The following is a 14112-nucleotide window of genomic DNA, read 5'->3' on the forward strand; positions in this document are numbered from 1 at the left end:
GAGTCGAAGGCTTTCCTGAAATCTATTTAAGTGTGCACACGCATGTCTATACCAGGACGTAATTTACGCACGCGTGAAAGTCTGCATAATTTTCATTCACTTATTTCTTGCTGCACCCTCACAACTACCTCAACGGGTGAGTTGCTTACAGCGGAAGTGAATTGCACCAGCTTCTCAAACCCCGGTGGCTTGGCACATGGCGTACCGTGAATGTCGTGCAAAAAGACTCCTCGTTGAAAGCATCCGAAATACGCTCGCTCGTTGGCGGATTATGCTAACCCATATTGATAGGGTAAAGTGGGGCTACTTGGAAACGGGGGCAAGTTGAGGACAGTTTGGGTTTTTCGCGTGGCATTTTCTTAGCAGTAATTTTTTTTCTCGTCTGTGACACCAGGGTGAGCACAGTCGTTATCTGGGTTTTGAAGTAACGTCTTGACGTTCTGCACGTGACTTTTTAGATAGACGTCAGACGCTCTTTTGCAGATATGGTCGAGGTAAGAGGGGCCTTTTTTTGTCCATCTGTAACTTTCGCGAGCATTGACTTCCAGTTTGCTCACTTCTGCTCCTCGGCTAAAAAATATGACATCGCCGTTATGATCCTGTGTCACTGCCCTGTGTTTTCATGTGCATTACTCGTGACTGACCGTTTCGGCTGGCCCAAACAAAAGACCAAATTTAAATCCGGCATCAATATTTTGATGTCCTCAACTTACCCATTGGGTGCGGTAAGTTGATGAAATATGTAGCCTGTCATTTTTGGCTCGTACGAGATAAATATCTGGTTTAGACCACAGCAATTTGTGGATCATTTCTCAAAGGTTTGGGGATTCAGTTAACCAATTATAGTTCAATTTAGCCTATAATTCTGACTGCCTTCAACATAGACCACTTTACGCTATCTCTCGTTGGTCGTCTGCTTGGTGCATTGAGTCGCCGAAAACAAACAACGTGTTCTTCAAATGTGGTCACCCGCTTCAATACAAGACCTTCTCAAGAACTCCAATGACAGCTTTCCAGGGCCTGTCCGGGATCAAGCCAATGTCACTTTATGATGCAGCAATTTGGGCTTGTTCGTACATGAACATCGTGGTACAACTGCACATTAACAGGGGCAAAGGGGAGACAGACAACACGGCGCTAGCTCAATCTACTAGAAACGTAGTTAAGTAATGCAGCAATTTGAGCTTTTTGGTACATGAACATCGTGTTAGAAACGCCGCTTAACAGGGACAAAGGGGAGACAGACAACACAGCGCTAGCCCAATGTACCACACATGTAGTTAAGTAATGCAGCAATTTGGGCTTGTTGGTACATGAAGATCGTGTTACAAGCGCAGGTTAACAGGGACAAATGGGATACAGATAACACAGCGCTAGCGCGATGTACTAGACATGTAGTTAAGTAATGCAGCAATTTGGGCTTCTTGGTACATGAAGATCATGTTACAAGCGCAGGTTATCAGGGACAAAGGGGATACAGATAACACAGCGCTAGCCCGATGTACTAGACATGTAGTTTAGTAATGCAGCAATTTGGCTTCTTGGTACATGAACATCGTGTTACAAGCGCAGGTTAACAGGGACAAAGGGGATACAGATAACACAGCGCTAGCGCGATGTACTAGACATGTAGTTAAGTAATGCAGCAATTTGGGCTTGTTGGTACATGAAGATCGTGTTACAAGCGCAGGTTATCAGGGACAAAGGGGATACAGATAACACAGCGCTAGCCCGATGTACTAGACATGTAGTTAAGTAATGCAGCAATTTGGGCTTCTTGGTACATGAAGATCGTGTTACAAGCGCAGGTTAACAGGGACAAAGGGGATACAGATAACACAGCGCTAGCGCGATGTACTAGACATGTAGTTAAGTAATGCAGCAATTTGGGCTTGTTGGTACATGAAGATCGTGTTACAAGCGCAGGTTAACAGGGACAAAGGGGATACAGATAGCACAGCGCTAGCGCGATGTACTAGACATGTAGTTAAGTAATGCAGCAATTTGGGCTTGTTGGTACATGAAGATCGTGTTACAAGCGCAGGTTAACAGGGACAAAGGGGATACAGATAACACAGCGCTAGCGCGATGTACTAGACATGTAGTTAAGTAATGCAGCAATTTGGGCTTCTTGGTACATGAAAATCATGTTACAAGCGCAGGTTATCAGGGACAAACGGGATACAGATAACACAGCGCTAGCCCGATGTACTAGACATGTAGTTTAGTAATGCAGCAATTTGGGCTTCTTGGTACATGAACATCGTGTTACAACCGCAGCTTAACATGGACAAAGGGGAGCCAGACAACACAGCTCCAGCCCATGTACTAGAAACGTAGTTAAATAATGCTGCAATTTGCGCTTGTTAGTAGATGAGCATCGTGTTACAAACGCACCTTAACAGGGGCAAAGGGCAGACAGACAACACAGCGCTAGCCCAATGTACTAGAAACGTAGTTAAGTGATGCAGCAATTTGGGCTTGTTGGTACATGAACATCGTGTTACAAACGCACCTTAACAGAGACAAAGGGGAGACAGACAACACAGCGCCAGCCCATCTACTAGAAACGTAGTTAAATAATGCTGCAATTTGCGCTTGTTTGTACATGAACATCGTGTTACAATCGCAGCTTAACAGGGACAAATGGGAGCCAGACAACACAGCTCCAGCCCATGTACTGGAAACGTAGTTAAATAATGCTGCAATTTGCGCTTGTTAGTACATGAGCATCGTGTTACAAAACGCACCTTAACAGGGGCAAAGGGGAGACAGACAATACAGCGCCAGCCCATCTACTAGAAACGTGGTTAAATAATGCTGCAATTTGCACTTGTTTGTGCATGAACATCGTGTTACAAATGCACCTTAACAGGGGTAAAGGGGAGACAGACAACACACCCTTATGAAAAAATATTTGTCCATGCTATAGAAATTCTATGGAAATAAGTCAAAAGAGTCAATAGGCATGATATTGAAATTCTATAGATTTTGTATGGAAAATCCTTTGGAATTGCTTTGGACAACTAATGGTTATTTGGGACAGACTTCCTTTTGAAATTTTTCAAAAGAATTTCAATATACATTATTGCTGTGGACTGCCTTTGGACTTTCTTTTGAAAGTGAAGAAACCTTGCTTTGAACATCTATTGACAGTCATTGGCTTTTCTTTTGACACCTAACACCCCCCCCCCCCCCCGTCCTTTGGACTTCCTTTAGAAAGTGAACCAGCTTTGCTTTAAACATCTATTGGCTTTTCTTTTGACCAATCCCACCCCTCCCCCCTGCACAACGAACCCACACTTCCCGTCGCCTTAGCTGCAAATAGAACCCAATTTGCATGTATATAAGCATGGACAATTGCATTTAAATAGGAACCGAGGAAATTTATTAGATAGATATATACAAAACTATTTCATCTTGCTCAACATTGATGCCAGGCTTTCTTTGATTTCCCGTAAGCTCGTCGTGGTCTGTTTGCATGTGTATCCTGTAAAGTAAATGCATCATGATTAGTATATTCTGTGAATGATGCGCAGCATCATGTGCGAGCCACCATCGTTCTAGGATTAAGCAGTTGGATTTAAAGGGACAGTCTCGTACAGCCAGGGTGATTCTGAAACTTTGCCAAAACTAGCTCTACGAGTACTGTACACATACAACCGTCAATGTTTCATTCGGAATAACAGAGTCATTTTTTAGGAATTTGTCGAAACGTGACGTAATAGCGAACGACAAAACCTGTGCTTCTCTCATTCATACGTCACGTATGACATCGACCTGTAGGTACGTCGTCGAAGCACCTCTGGTTGAGTCATCCCCTTTGCTCCCGAAATGGAGACACTCAGGCATATACTTCCGCGAGCGGAGAATGTAGTCCTGGCATTGACTGTGGGGTCTCCAATAATGTGGCACATAATCGGATATGTGGAAGCTAAGTCACATGTTTTCTTTGTGCGAGTATTTAATGCGGTTTTTAAATAAACATGCACTCCACCATGTATGTCGTCAGCAACACTTAATTTCAAAGCATGATCAGCGCGCAACGGGGAATGTAATGGAAGTGCGCGTAATATATCTGTGGTCGGAGCTGTAATGCGACCGCGTGCGCCAATGGTTGGAGACTTCAGATTTGTGATTATGGGTGGGGTTGTCCTGCCAGTTTTAACTTGTCCGTGAGGCTTAACCAAGTTGTTCTAAAACACAATGCTTGCGACTTCTTAGAATGTGCGTTTTTCACATGAGAACTGAAAGGAAATGTACAAGAATTGCCGCAGTGCCCATTAACTTCTGAAAGTTGTCTGCTTACGCTGATGCACTAGCAGCAGACGATTTCTGTATCCTATGACAGACTTTCCCGCACGTCGACGTGGCCGTTCTTATTCTTGCCAACACAGATCGCGGCATGCTCTGCAATCTTTATCAATTTAATTTGGTTATTTAATAACTGTGGCGTGCTTTGTCGTGTAAATTCACAGTATTCCATTTTCAACAAAGAGCAATCGAATGGTACACTTTACGAGAGGGGCAGGGGGTACGAGACTGTCCCTTTAACGACTAGCAGCCATCGTGTCCATGAAAGTTATCGGATATGCATGTTATGAATCACTCTAGATACAAAAATGTTGTAGCCTGAATATTGAAACTGTAAATACTCAATTACTACAGCAGCATCCAACAGCTAATTATGTGTGAAGTTAGTCACTGAGGGATACTGAAAATATGGCAGTGACTAGGAGTTATGACCAGAGAAATAGCATAATGTGTTGCATTATTGTAGAGAGCACGTACCAAGAACTGCTTCCCTCCTTGTCTCATCAATGGAAGGTTTTGGTGTTGCATCTTTGTGCGCATTGCACGGCCTCCCATAAAGGGTGTGGCCAGTCATCTCTTCAGGTAGAAATACTGCCCGCATCAGTGAACGTGCCATTCTGTAGTCAAAGAAGCATTTTAGAAAAGGGTACCACAGCAAGTACATAATGGACCAGTAATTCACAAACTGAACTAAGCATATGGGGGCAGGAATGTTGGAAGTGCCCAAATGTGTAAAGTGACCCGAGCTGATACATACTTCGTTCCATCTCCCTTTGCTGCTCGTTGTATACGATGCAGAACGCCTGCGTCAAGGCACACTCCCAGGCCAATGTCTACCTGCATAGCCGCAAAATATTTGTTGAAGAAATGGAATTCTATACACTGCAAGGCTGTACATTGCAACCACATTCTCAGTAACAGATACAGGATGGGCATAGAGAAACAGATTCATACCTTTGTTGCAGTGCACACAGCTGCAGCCTGTTGAGTTGAAGCTGCTGCAATGATTTCTTCAATTTTGCCCACCATGTTAGACATTTCTAAAAGTGGTGCTCAATTTAATTGTGGTATGTGGTCAAACAATGGGTCAATTGTCAACATCAAAACAGTCCAGAAACTCACCATGGTTCTCCTTTGCTTTTCTGAGCTTTTTGGACAGCTTTCTATTTGCACGTTCAAGATCTTCAATGTGTCTTTTCTGTTGCGTGCAATCAGTACACACGCCAGGTTCACCCTGCATAGAAGTCAGCCAACATCAAAGAACAAATGCATTTCTTTTGTGGCATTAAGCCTTACGATGACATGTATAAGCATTCCGTTACGATTATGCATCGCTGATAATCAACTGTGCGAAATCCCAGAATGGTGACACTACTCTTAGTTTTTTCTTTTAAGGCCACAATTGTAAATTCTCACTCAAATATAACCACTGTGGTTACTTACAAGGGTGCCATACATGTCTGTTACCAGCTTGACGGCCTTGACGAACTTCATTCTTTTCTTTTCAAGTTCATCCGGCGTTCCTACATGGAAATGACATTTTACAACACAAGATTAAAAATATCTTTCTAAAGCAGCTTGAGAATTATTTGCGAACTTCTTTGCTAACACATAACACAACGAAAATTGGAAAGCATACGTATCTTCGACAATTGTGAAGCATGGAGCTATGAAGCGAAACTACTAGTATCACGTGCTGCGGACCATGCGCTTTGTGATTACTTTTTTCGATAAATATTTTGAATATGATTAGTATGTCAAAACAAATCAAGAGGTGACTCACCTGCAGCAATGATAAATGCCTCAGAGGGATCTGCGTCATCCCTCCACTTCACAAGCATTTTTTTGCCTTTTACCTTGCACACAGTTTCCGGATTGTGCAGAATGGTTAATCCCACTTCAATGTCAACGAGATTTTCTATGGGGTATACGTCCAGCATATTTAAATCTGGCCACTTCACTAAAATATGCATCCCAAGAAATATAACTTTGCAAGCACGCGAAACACGAAAACTGAACTATTTGGAAATGGCGCCGCACAGATCACATGTCAGACAAGTCAGACTGTGAATGAGGAAGAAGCGGCTTGGACTGGCCAGGCTATGGCATTATAATGATGATGATAACTAGTTTTCATGTAATGCTCCCAGCAACATCTACGTCTGACCATCATTATAAGCGAAACCCAAGAGGGGTAGAAGCACATAAAAAGCTTCAAATTATTCTGCATTTATCAACAATAGTAAAAACACCAAAGCAAACTAGAAGTTAGACTATTATTTATTACTCACCAGGCGGCGTCTGAGAAACTGTGTGCACAAGGCTAGCTCTAGCTGGCGCAAGCTACCGTCCGCTTCAAATGTAAAGGCGGGCCACAGCATCCGTCCATCCATGCACAGCGTGTGTGCTGTTCGTTAAAAGACAGGTTCTGCGTTCTTCAACCCACATAAAGACTACATAAGTAAAAATCTCGTGAAACCAAGAACGAATTGGCTGAATGTGTTGCTGAATGCGGCGGTCACGCGGACGACGTCGTCGGATTTCCTTTCCCGTGTTGCTTCCGTCCACTTCTCGCAGCGTCGTAGGTGTGTGTATGTGTTTGCAGCTTGTGCAGTCAAACAGTTTAATATGTAAGGTTCTTCTTCTTCGAGCATATGGACGACATCCTGCTCGTGCGTGCACGGTGGAAAGTGTGTTGAAATGCCGAAAAGAGTATATCGTGACTGGGCAGTAAATCCAGACAATCCGATATCGAGAAGTACGATATGGAACTGGAAGAAAAGGGGAATAGACTTTCAAGAACATGGTCACCGGACACCACCGGAACATGCTCAAGCAAGCCATTCGAGAGTGGAGACGGTTAATTTTGACGGCGATCGGAACACGGGGCCAAGCGATGCGGACACTATCGCCAACACACATGTGCCGCGACCAAACTGCAATAGCGATGACGTGAACGCGGCCCATGGTAGACCTGCGAATCTGATTTCACTCAGCACCGAACACCCACGCAGCGACATCCATGTCACGTTTTCGTCAAGTGGCGGATGTAGCACTCCTTTAGCGGGGTCCCTTGCCGAGGCAGATGGCAGCTGTGAACATGTAAGTTTGTATTGCTATCTGTATGTGTATGGAGATGGCGCACAGAAAAGTGTGACCCACAAAATCTTTATGTAGTGTAGTGTTTACACAGTCCGTCTTTTTCTCTTCCAGGATGACAGGTTGTATGCAGGTGCCCGCATAACCAAAGCTGAAAGCCTCCTTCTAGTCATGGGCCACGCACTAAAGTACCACAGCTCAAAGGAGGCAACACAGAACCTGCTCAAAGTGATTGAAGCACATCTCCCGGACACTACAGAGTTCCCATCTACAAAATATCAGTTTTTCAAGCACTTCACCTCAGCAGCACAGTCACTAACAGTTCACTTCTATTGCCCTGACTGCTCAGAATACCTTTGTGAAAACTCCTCTGATATCTCCACACATGAGCCCATAACATGCCACAAATGCAACAGAAGCAACAGCAGAGACGAGCTATTTGCAACGGGACACTACTTCATTTCACTTGACCTTGAAACCCAGCTACGTGACCTGCTAGAAAAGAATGAGAAGCTGTTAACAGGCCGTCCATTGCCCTCATACAACGTTGGCGATATAACGGGCAGTCCTGCATATCGAGGTCTTCCCCTGGCTGGTGATGACATCTCATTTACTTGGAGTACCGATGGTGTCCCTGTGTTTGAATCGTCACAGTATGACATTTGGCCACTGTTACTCCAAGTAAATGAGTTGCCATATGCTAATAGGATAGAGAATCACATCATGGCAAGCCTATGGTTTGGGCCTGGAAAGCCCTGTATGGACACTTTCCTTAGGCCATTCGTGGATGAAGTGAATAGATTGTCCACAGATGGATTCACTTGGACATCATGCTCTGGGGAAAGAAAGTGTTCAAAGGTGTTCCCTGGTCCATGCACTGTGGATAGTGTAGCCAGGTGCCAGCTCTTAAAGATGGTCCAGTTTAATGGCAAGCAAGGCTGCCCTTGGTGCGAGCACGAAGGGGAAGTAGTTGAAGTAGGGAACGGTCATTGCCGAGTATATCCTGTTTTGCAGAACATGCCTGCTAGGAGAAATGATGAAAATTTCAAGGAAAATGGAAAGAAAGCAGATGATACTGGCAATAACAGCAGTGGAGTGAAAGGTGTTACCCTGCTCTTCTTTCTGTCATATTTCAGTGTGACAGGCGGGTTTGTGGTTGACTACATGCATGCTGTCTGCCTTGGCTTTGTACGAGCAACAGCATGCATGTGGTTCGACCACAAAGGGCCACATAAATATCACCTTGGCAAGAATGTTTCGGAGATAGACCAGAGACTTCAAAGCTTAAAGTGCATTTGGGAAATCTCCAGGCTTCCACGATCCATTCGACACCGTAAATACTGGAAGGCATCTGAGTGGAGAAATTTTCTGCTTTTTTTTTCTCCAGTTGTGTTGAAGGACATCCTGCCAAAAAAATACTACAGAAATTGGCTCAGGTTTGTTCAAATCATGCACATACTTCTTGCTGATTCTGTGCCGCTTCACAAGCTCTCTATTCTTCAAGATGAGTTGATTCATTTCTTGGCAGAATATCAGAAGTTGTACGGAAAAAATAAGATGACTTACAACGCACACATTTTGTTACACATGATTGACAGTGTTAAGAACTGGGGGCCCTTGTGGAACTATTCTACTTTTCCGTTTGAAAGCACACATGGGAAACTGCTGAAATTCTTTCAGGGCACACGGTATGTTGGTGAACAAATTTGTGAAAAGTACCTGATGTCCCGACAGCTCTTGAAACTTTCATCCACTACGGAAGCAAATGAGACGTTTAGAGAACTTTTCAATGATGTCCTGTGCATGGGACACCGCAAGCACAAACACACTCAAGAGTTCAGGAATATTCGTCTTTATGGCAAGGGGGAAACACAGGATAATGTGGCTACCTTTAAAAAAATGTCAGTAGGCTCTTTGAGGTTTTGCATCTATGCCTTGGATAAATCTAGACGGAACAACTGTTATTTTGCAAACAGCAATGACTTTGGGCGCCTGGATAGAATTTCTGTTTCCTGTAGTGACCATGATTTGCCAGGATGTAGTTGTGAAAAAAATGTCACACTAAGAGTAACCATGTATCAAGTGAAAAAAAATATCTTAACAGTACTTAACAGAGAAGTAGAAATCGCTACTATCGTTGAGGTAGAACCAACAGACAAGGTTGTAGATATGCGTGAGTTCTGTCCAAAGAAATGTATGTTTTTTTATATGGAGGGGAAGCAGTACATGTGTGTTGTGCACCAAAATCTTGTTCTTGAAGCAAAATAAAGTGAAGTTTCGGCTCTCTTTTATACAGAAGCAAGTTTTGTGCAATTCTTTCCCGATACTTTTCACAGCTTTCTGGAAATTCCTCATGAAATTGTACGGACGTTAAGTATAGCTTGATACAGGTGGTCGTTTTACTCAGAGTGCCAAAAATAAGGATTTCACTATTTGCTAGTAAAAGTTGCAACGAGACATGCTTTGCAAAATAAGCTGGAGTATCTTCACGTTGGAACGGCATCAGTAGTGAGACCTAGCTTATGTGTTCGGTCAGGTTTCTGTGCAAAATTCATGCTAGAGTATCTTCACGTTGGAACGGCATCAGTAGTGAGACCTAGCTTATGTGTTCGGTCAGGTTTCTGTGCAAAATTCATGATCTTCACGTTGGAACGGCATCAGTAGTGAGACCTAGCTTATGTGTTCGGTCAGGTTTCTGTGCAAAATTCATGCTGGAGTATCTTCACGTTGGAACGGCATCAGTAGTGAGACCTAGCTTATGTGTTCGGTCAGGTTTCTGTGCAAAATTCATGCTAGAGTATCTTCACGTTGGAACGGCATCAGTAGTGAGACCTAGCTTATGTGTTCGGTCAGGTTTCTGTGCAAAATTCATGCTGGAGTATCTTCACGTTGGAACGGCATCAGTAGTGAGACCTAGCTTATGTGTTCGGTCAGGTTTCTGTGCAAAATTCATGCTGGAGTATCTTCACGTTGGAACGGCATCAGTAGTGAGACCTAGCTTATGTGTTCGGTCAGGTTTCTGTGCAAAATTCATGCTAGAGTATCTTCACGTTGGAACGGCATCAGTAGTGAGACCTAGCTTATGTGTTCGGTCAGGTTTCTGTGCAAAATTCATGCTGGAGTATCTTCACGTTGGAACGGCATCAGTAGTGAGACCTAGCTTATGTGTTCGGTCAGGTTTCTGTGCAAAATTCATGCTGGAGTATCTTCACGTTGGAACGGCATCAGTAGTGAGACCTAGCTTATGTGTTCGGTCAGGTTTCTGTGCAAAATTCATGCTAGAGTATCTTCACGTTGGAACGGCATCAGTAGTGAGACCTAGCTTATGTGTTCGGTCAGGTTTCTGTGCAAAATTCATGATCTTCACGTTGGAACGGCATCAGTAGTGAGACCTAGCTTATGTGTTCGGTCAGGTTTCTGTGCAAAATTCATGCTGGAGTATCTTCACGTTGGAACGGCATCAGTAGTGAGACCTAGCTTATGTGTTCGGTCAGGTTTCTGTGCAAAATTCATGATCTTCACGTTGGAACGGCATCAGTAGTGAGACCTAGCTTATGTGTTCGGTCAGGTTTCTGTGCAAAATTCATGCTAGAGTATCTTCACGTTGGAACGGCATCAGTAGTGAGACCTAGCTTATGTGTTCGGTCAGGTTTCTGTGCAAAATTCATGATCTTCACGTTGGAACGGCATCAGTAGTGAGACCTAGCTTATGTGTTCGGTCAGGTTTCTGTGCAAAATTCATGCTGGAGTATCTTCACGTTGGAACGGCATCAGTAGTGAGACCTAGCTTATGTGTTCGGTCAGGTTTCTGTGCAAAATTCATGCTAGAGTATCTTCACGTTGGAACGGCATCAGTAGTGAGACCTAGCTTATGTGTTCAGTCAGGTTTCTGTGCAAAATTCATGCTGGAGTATCTTCACGTTGGAACGGCATCAGTAGTGAGACCTAGCTTATGTGTTCGGTCAGGTTTCTGTGCAAAATTCATGCTAGAGTATCTTCACGTTGGAACGGCATCAGTAGTGAGACCTAGCTTATGTGTTCGGTCAGGTTTCTGTGCAAAATTCATGCTGGAGTATCTTCACGTTGGAACATCATCAGTAGTGAGACCTAGCTTATGTGTTCGGTGCAAAATTCATGCTGGAGTATCTTCACGTATCACTAAATTATCGTAGAACAATCCAAAGTCACAGGCAAAATTACATCAAAATAAGCCGAAGGTAGCCAACAACTTTTCTTTGGGCAACAGGCAAAAGAAAGTCAAACAAAGAAAAAAAAAACACACCAAAGATGGTCTGTAGATTTTGTTTTGGCAACCGGCCAAAGAAAGTCAAACCAAAAAACAGCCAAAGGTGGTCTATAGATTTTGTTTGGGCAGCCGGCCAAAGAAAGTCAAACCAAAACACAGCCAAAGGTGGTCTATAGATTTTGTTTGGGCAACCGGCCAAAGAAAGTCAAACCAAAAAACAGCCAAAGCTGGTCTATAGATTTTGTTTGGGCTGCCGGCCAAAGAAAGTCAAACAAAAAAAAAGCCAAAGGTGGTCTATAGATTTTGTTTGGGTATTGGTCCAAAGAAAGTCAAAGTCAAAAGAAATACCAAACAACCCAAAGGATGTCCAAACAATGTCAATTGACAGGCAAAGTTCATTTTCATAAGGGCAGCGCCAGCCCATGTACCAGAAACGTAGTTAAATAATGCTGCAATTTGGGCTTCTTGGTACATGAACATCGTGTTACAAACGCACCTTAACAGGGGCGAAGGGGAGACAGACAACACAGCGCTAGTCCAATGTACTAGAAATGGAGTTAAGTAATGCAGCAATTTGGGCTTCTTGGTACATGAACATCGTGTTACAACCGCAGCTTAACAGGGACAAAGGGGAGCCAGGTAACACAGCGCTAGCCCGATGTACTAGACATGTAGTTAAGTAATGCAGCAATTTGGGTTTGTTGGTACATGAAGATTATGTTACAAGCGCAGGTTAACAGGGACAAAGGGGATACAGATAACAAAGCGCAAGCTCGATGTACCAGAAACATAGTTTAGTAATGCTGCAATTTGGGCTTGGTGATACATGAAGATCGTGTTACAAGGGCAGGTTAACAGGGACAAAGCGGATACAGATAACACAGCGCTAGCCCGATGTATCAGAAACGTAGTTAAGTAATGCTGCAATTTGGGCTTGTTGGTACATGAAGATCGTGTTACTAGCGCAGGTTAACAGGGTGAAAGGAGATACCGATAACACAGGGCGCTAGCTCGATGTACCAGAAACATAGTTAAGTAATGCTGCAATTTGGGCATGTTGATACATGAAGATCGTGTTACAAGGGCAGGTTAACAGGGACAAAGCGGATACAGATAACACAGCGCTAGCCCGATGTACCAGAAACGTAGTTAAGCAATGCTGCAATTTCGGCATGTTGGTACATGAAGATCGTGTTACAAGCGCAGGTTAACAGGGAGAAAGGAGATACAGATAACACAGGGCGCTAGCTCGACGTACCAGAAACATAGTTAAGTAATGCTGCAATTTGGGCTTGCTAATACATGAAGATCCTGTTACAAGCGCAGGTTAACAGGGACAAAGCGGATACAGATAACACAGCGCAAGCTCGATGTACCAGAAACATAGTTAAGTAATGCTGCAATTTGGGCTTGTTCATACATGAAGATCGTGTTACAAGCGCAGGTTAACAGGGACAAAGCGGATACAGATAACACAGCGCTAGCCCGATGTACCAGAAACGTAGTTAAGTAATGCTGCAATTTGGGCTTGTTGATACATGAAGATCGTGTTACAAGCGCAGGTTAACAGGGACAAAGCTTATACAGATAACACAGCGCTAGCTCGATGTACCAGAATCATAGTTAAGTAATGCTGCAATTTGGGCTTGTTCATATATGAAGATCGTGTTACAAGCGCAGGTTAACAGGTCAAAAGCGGATACAGATAACACAGCGCTAGCACGATGTACCAGAAACGTAGTTAAGTAATGCTGCAATTTGGGCTTGTTGGTACATGAAGATCGTGTTACTAGCGCAGGTTAACAGGGTGAAAGGAGATACCGATAACACAGGGTGCTAGCTCGATGTACCAGAAACATAGTTAAGTAATGCTGCAATTTGGGCTTGTTGATACATGAAGATCGTGTTACAAGGGCAGGTTAACAGGGACAAAGCGGATACAGATAACACAGCGCTAGCCCGATGTACCAGAAACGTAGTTAAGTAATGCTGCAATTTGGGCTTGTTGATACATGAAGATCGTGTTACAAGGGCAGGTTAACAGGGACAAAGCGGATACAGATAACACAGCGCTAGCCCGATGTACCAGAAACGTAGTTAAGTAATGCTGCAATTTGGGCTTGTTGATACATGAAGATCGTGTTACAAGGGCAGGTTAACAGGGACAAAGCGGATACAGATAACACAGCGCTAGCCCGATGTACCAGAAACGTAGTTAAGTAATGCTGCAATTTGGGCTTGTTGGTACATGAAGATCGTGTTACTAGCGCAGGTTAACAGGGTGAAAGGAGATACCGATAACACAGGGTGCTAGCTCGATGTACCAGAAACATAGTTAAGTAATGCTGCAATTTGGGCTTGTTGATACATGAAGATCGTGTTACAAGGGCAGGTTAACAGGGACAAAGCGGATACAGATAACACAGCGCTAGCCCGATGTACCAGAAACGTAG

At 43.7% G+C, this 14112-nt stretch overlaps 1 protein-coding gene across 1 annotated transcript; it reads right to left on the bottom strand.

The window, feature by feature from the left end:
• Positions 1 to 3410: 3410 nt before the first annotated feature.
• Positions 3411 to 6254, bottom strand: LOC135384543 (uncharacterized). Its single transcript, XM_064613740.1, has 7 exons — positions 6098 to 6254; positions 5758 to 5837; positions 5437 to 5548; positions 5269 to 5354; positions 5072 to 5151; positions 4792 to 4931; positions 3411 to 3490 (listed from the first exon to the last, which is right to left on the bottom strand). Exons 1-7 carry the CDS (start codon positions 6252 to 6254, stop codon positions 3411 to 3413), a joined length of 735 nt encoding a protein of 244 aa, XP_064469810.1.
• Between the last annotated feature and the right edge of the window lie 7858 nt (positions 6255 to 14112).

The sequence above is a fragment of the Ornithodoros turicata genome, chromosome 2 (assembly GCF_037126465.1).
Source record: "Ornithodoros turicata isolate Travis chromosome 2, ASM3712646v1, whole genome shotgun sequence".
NCBI lineage: Eukaryota > Metazoa > Arthropoda > Arachnida > Ixodida > Argasidae > Ornithodoros > Ornithodoros turicata.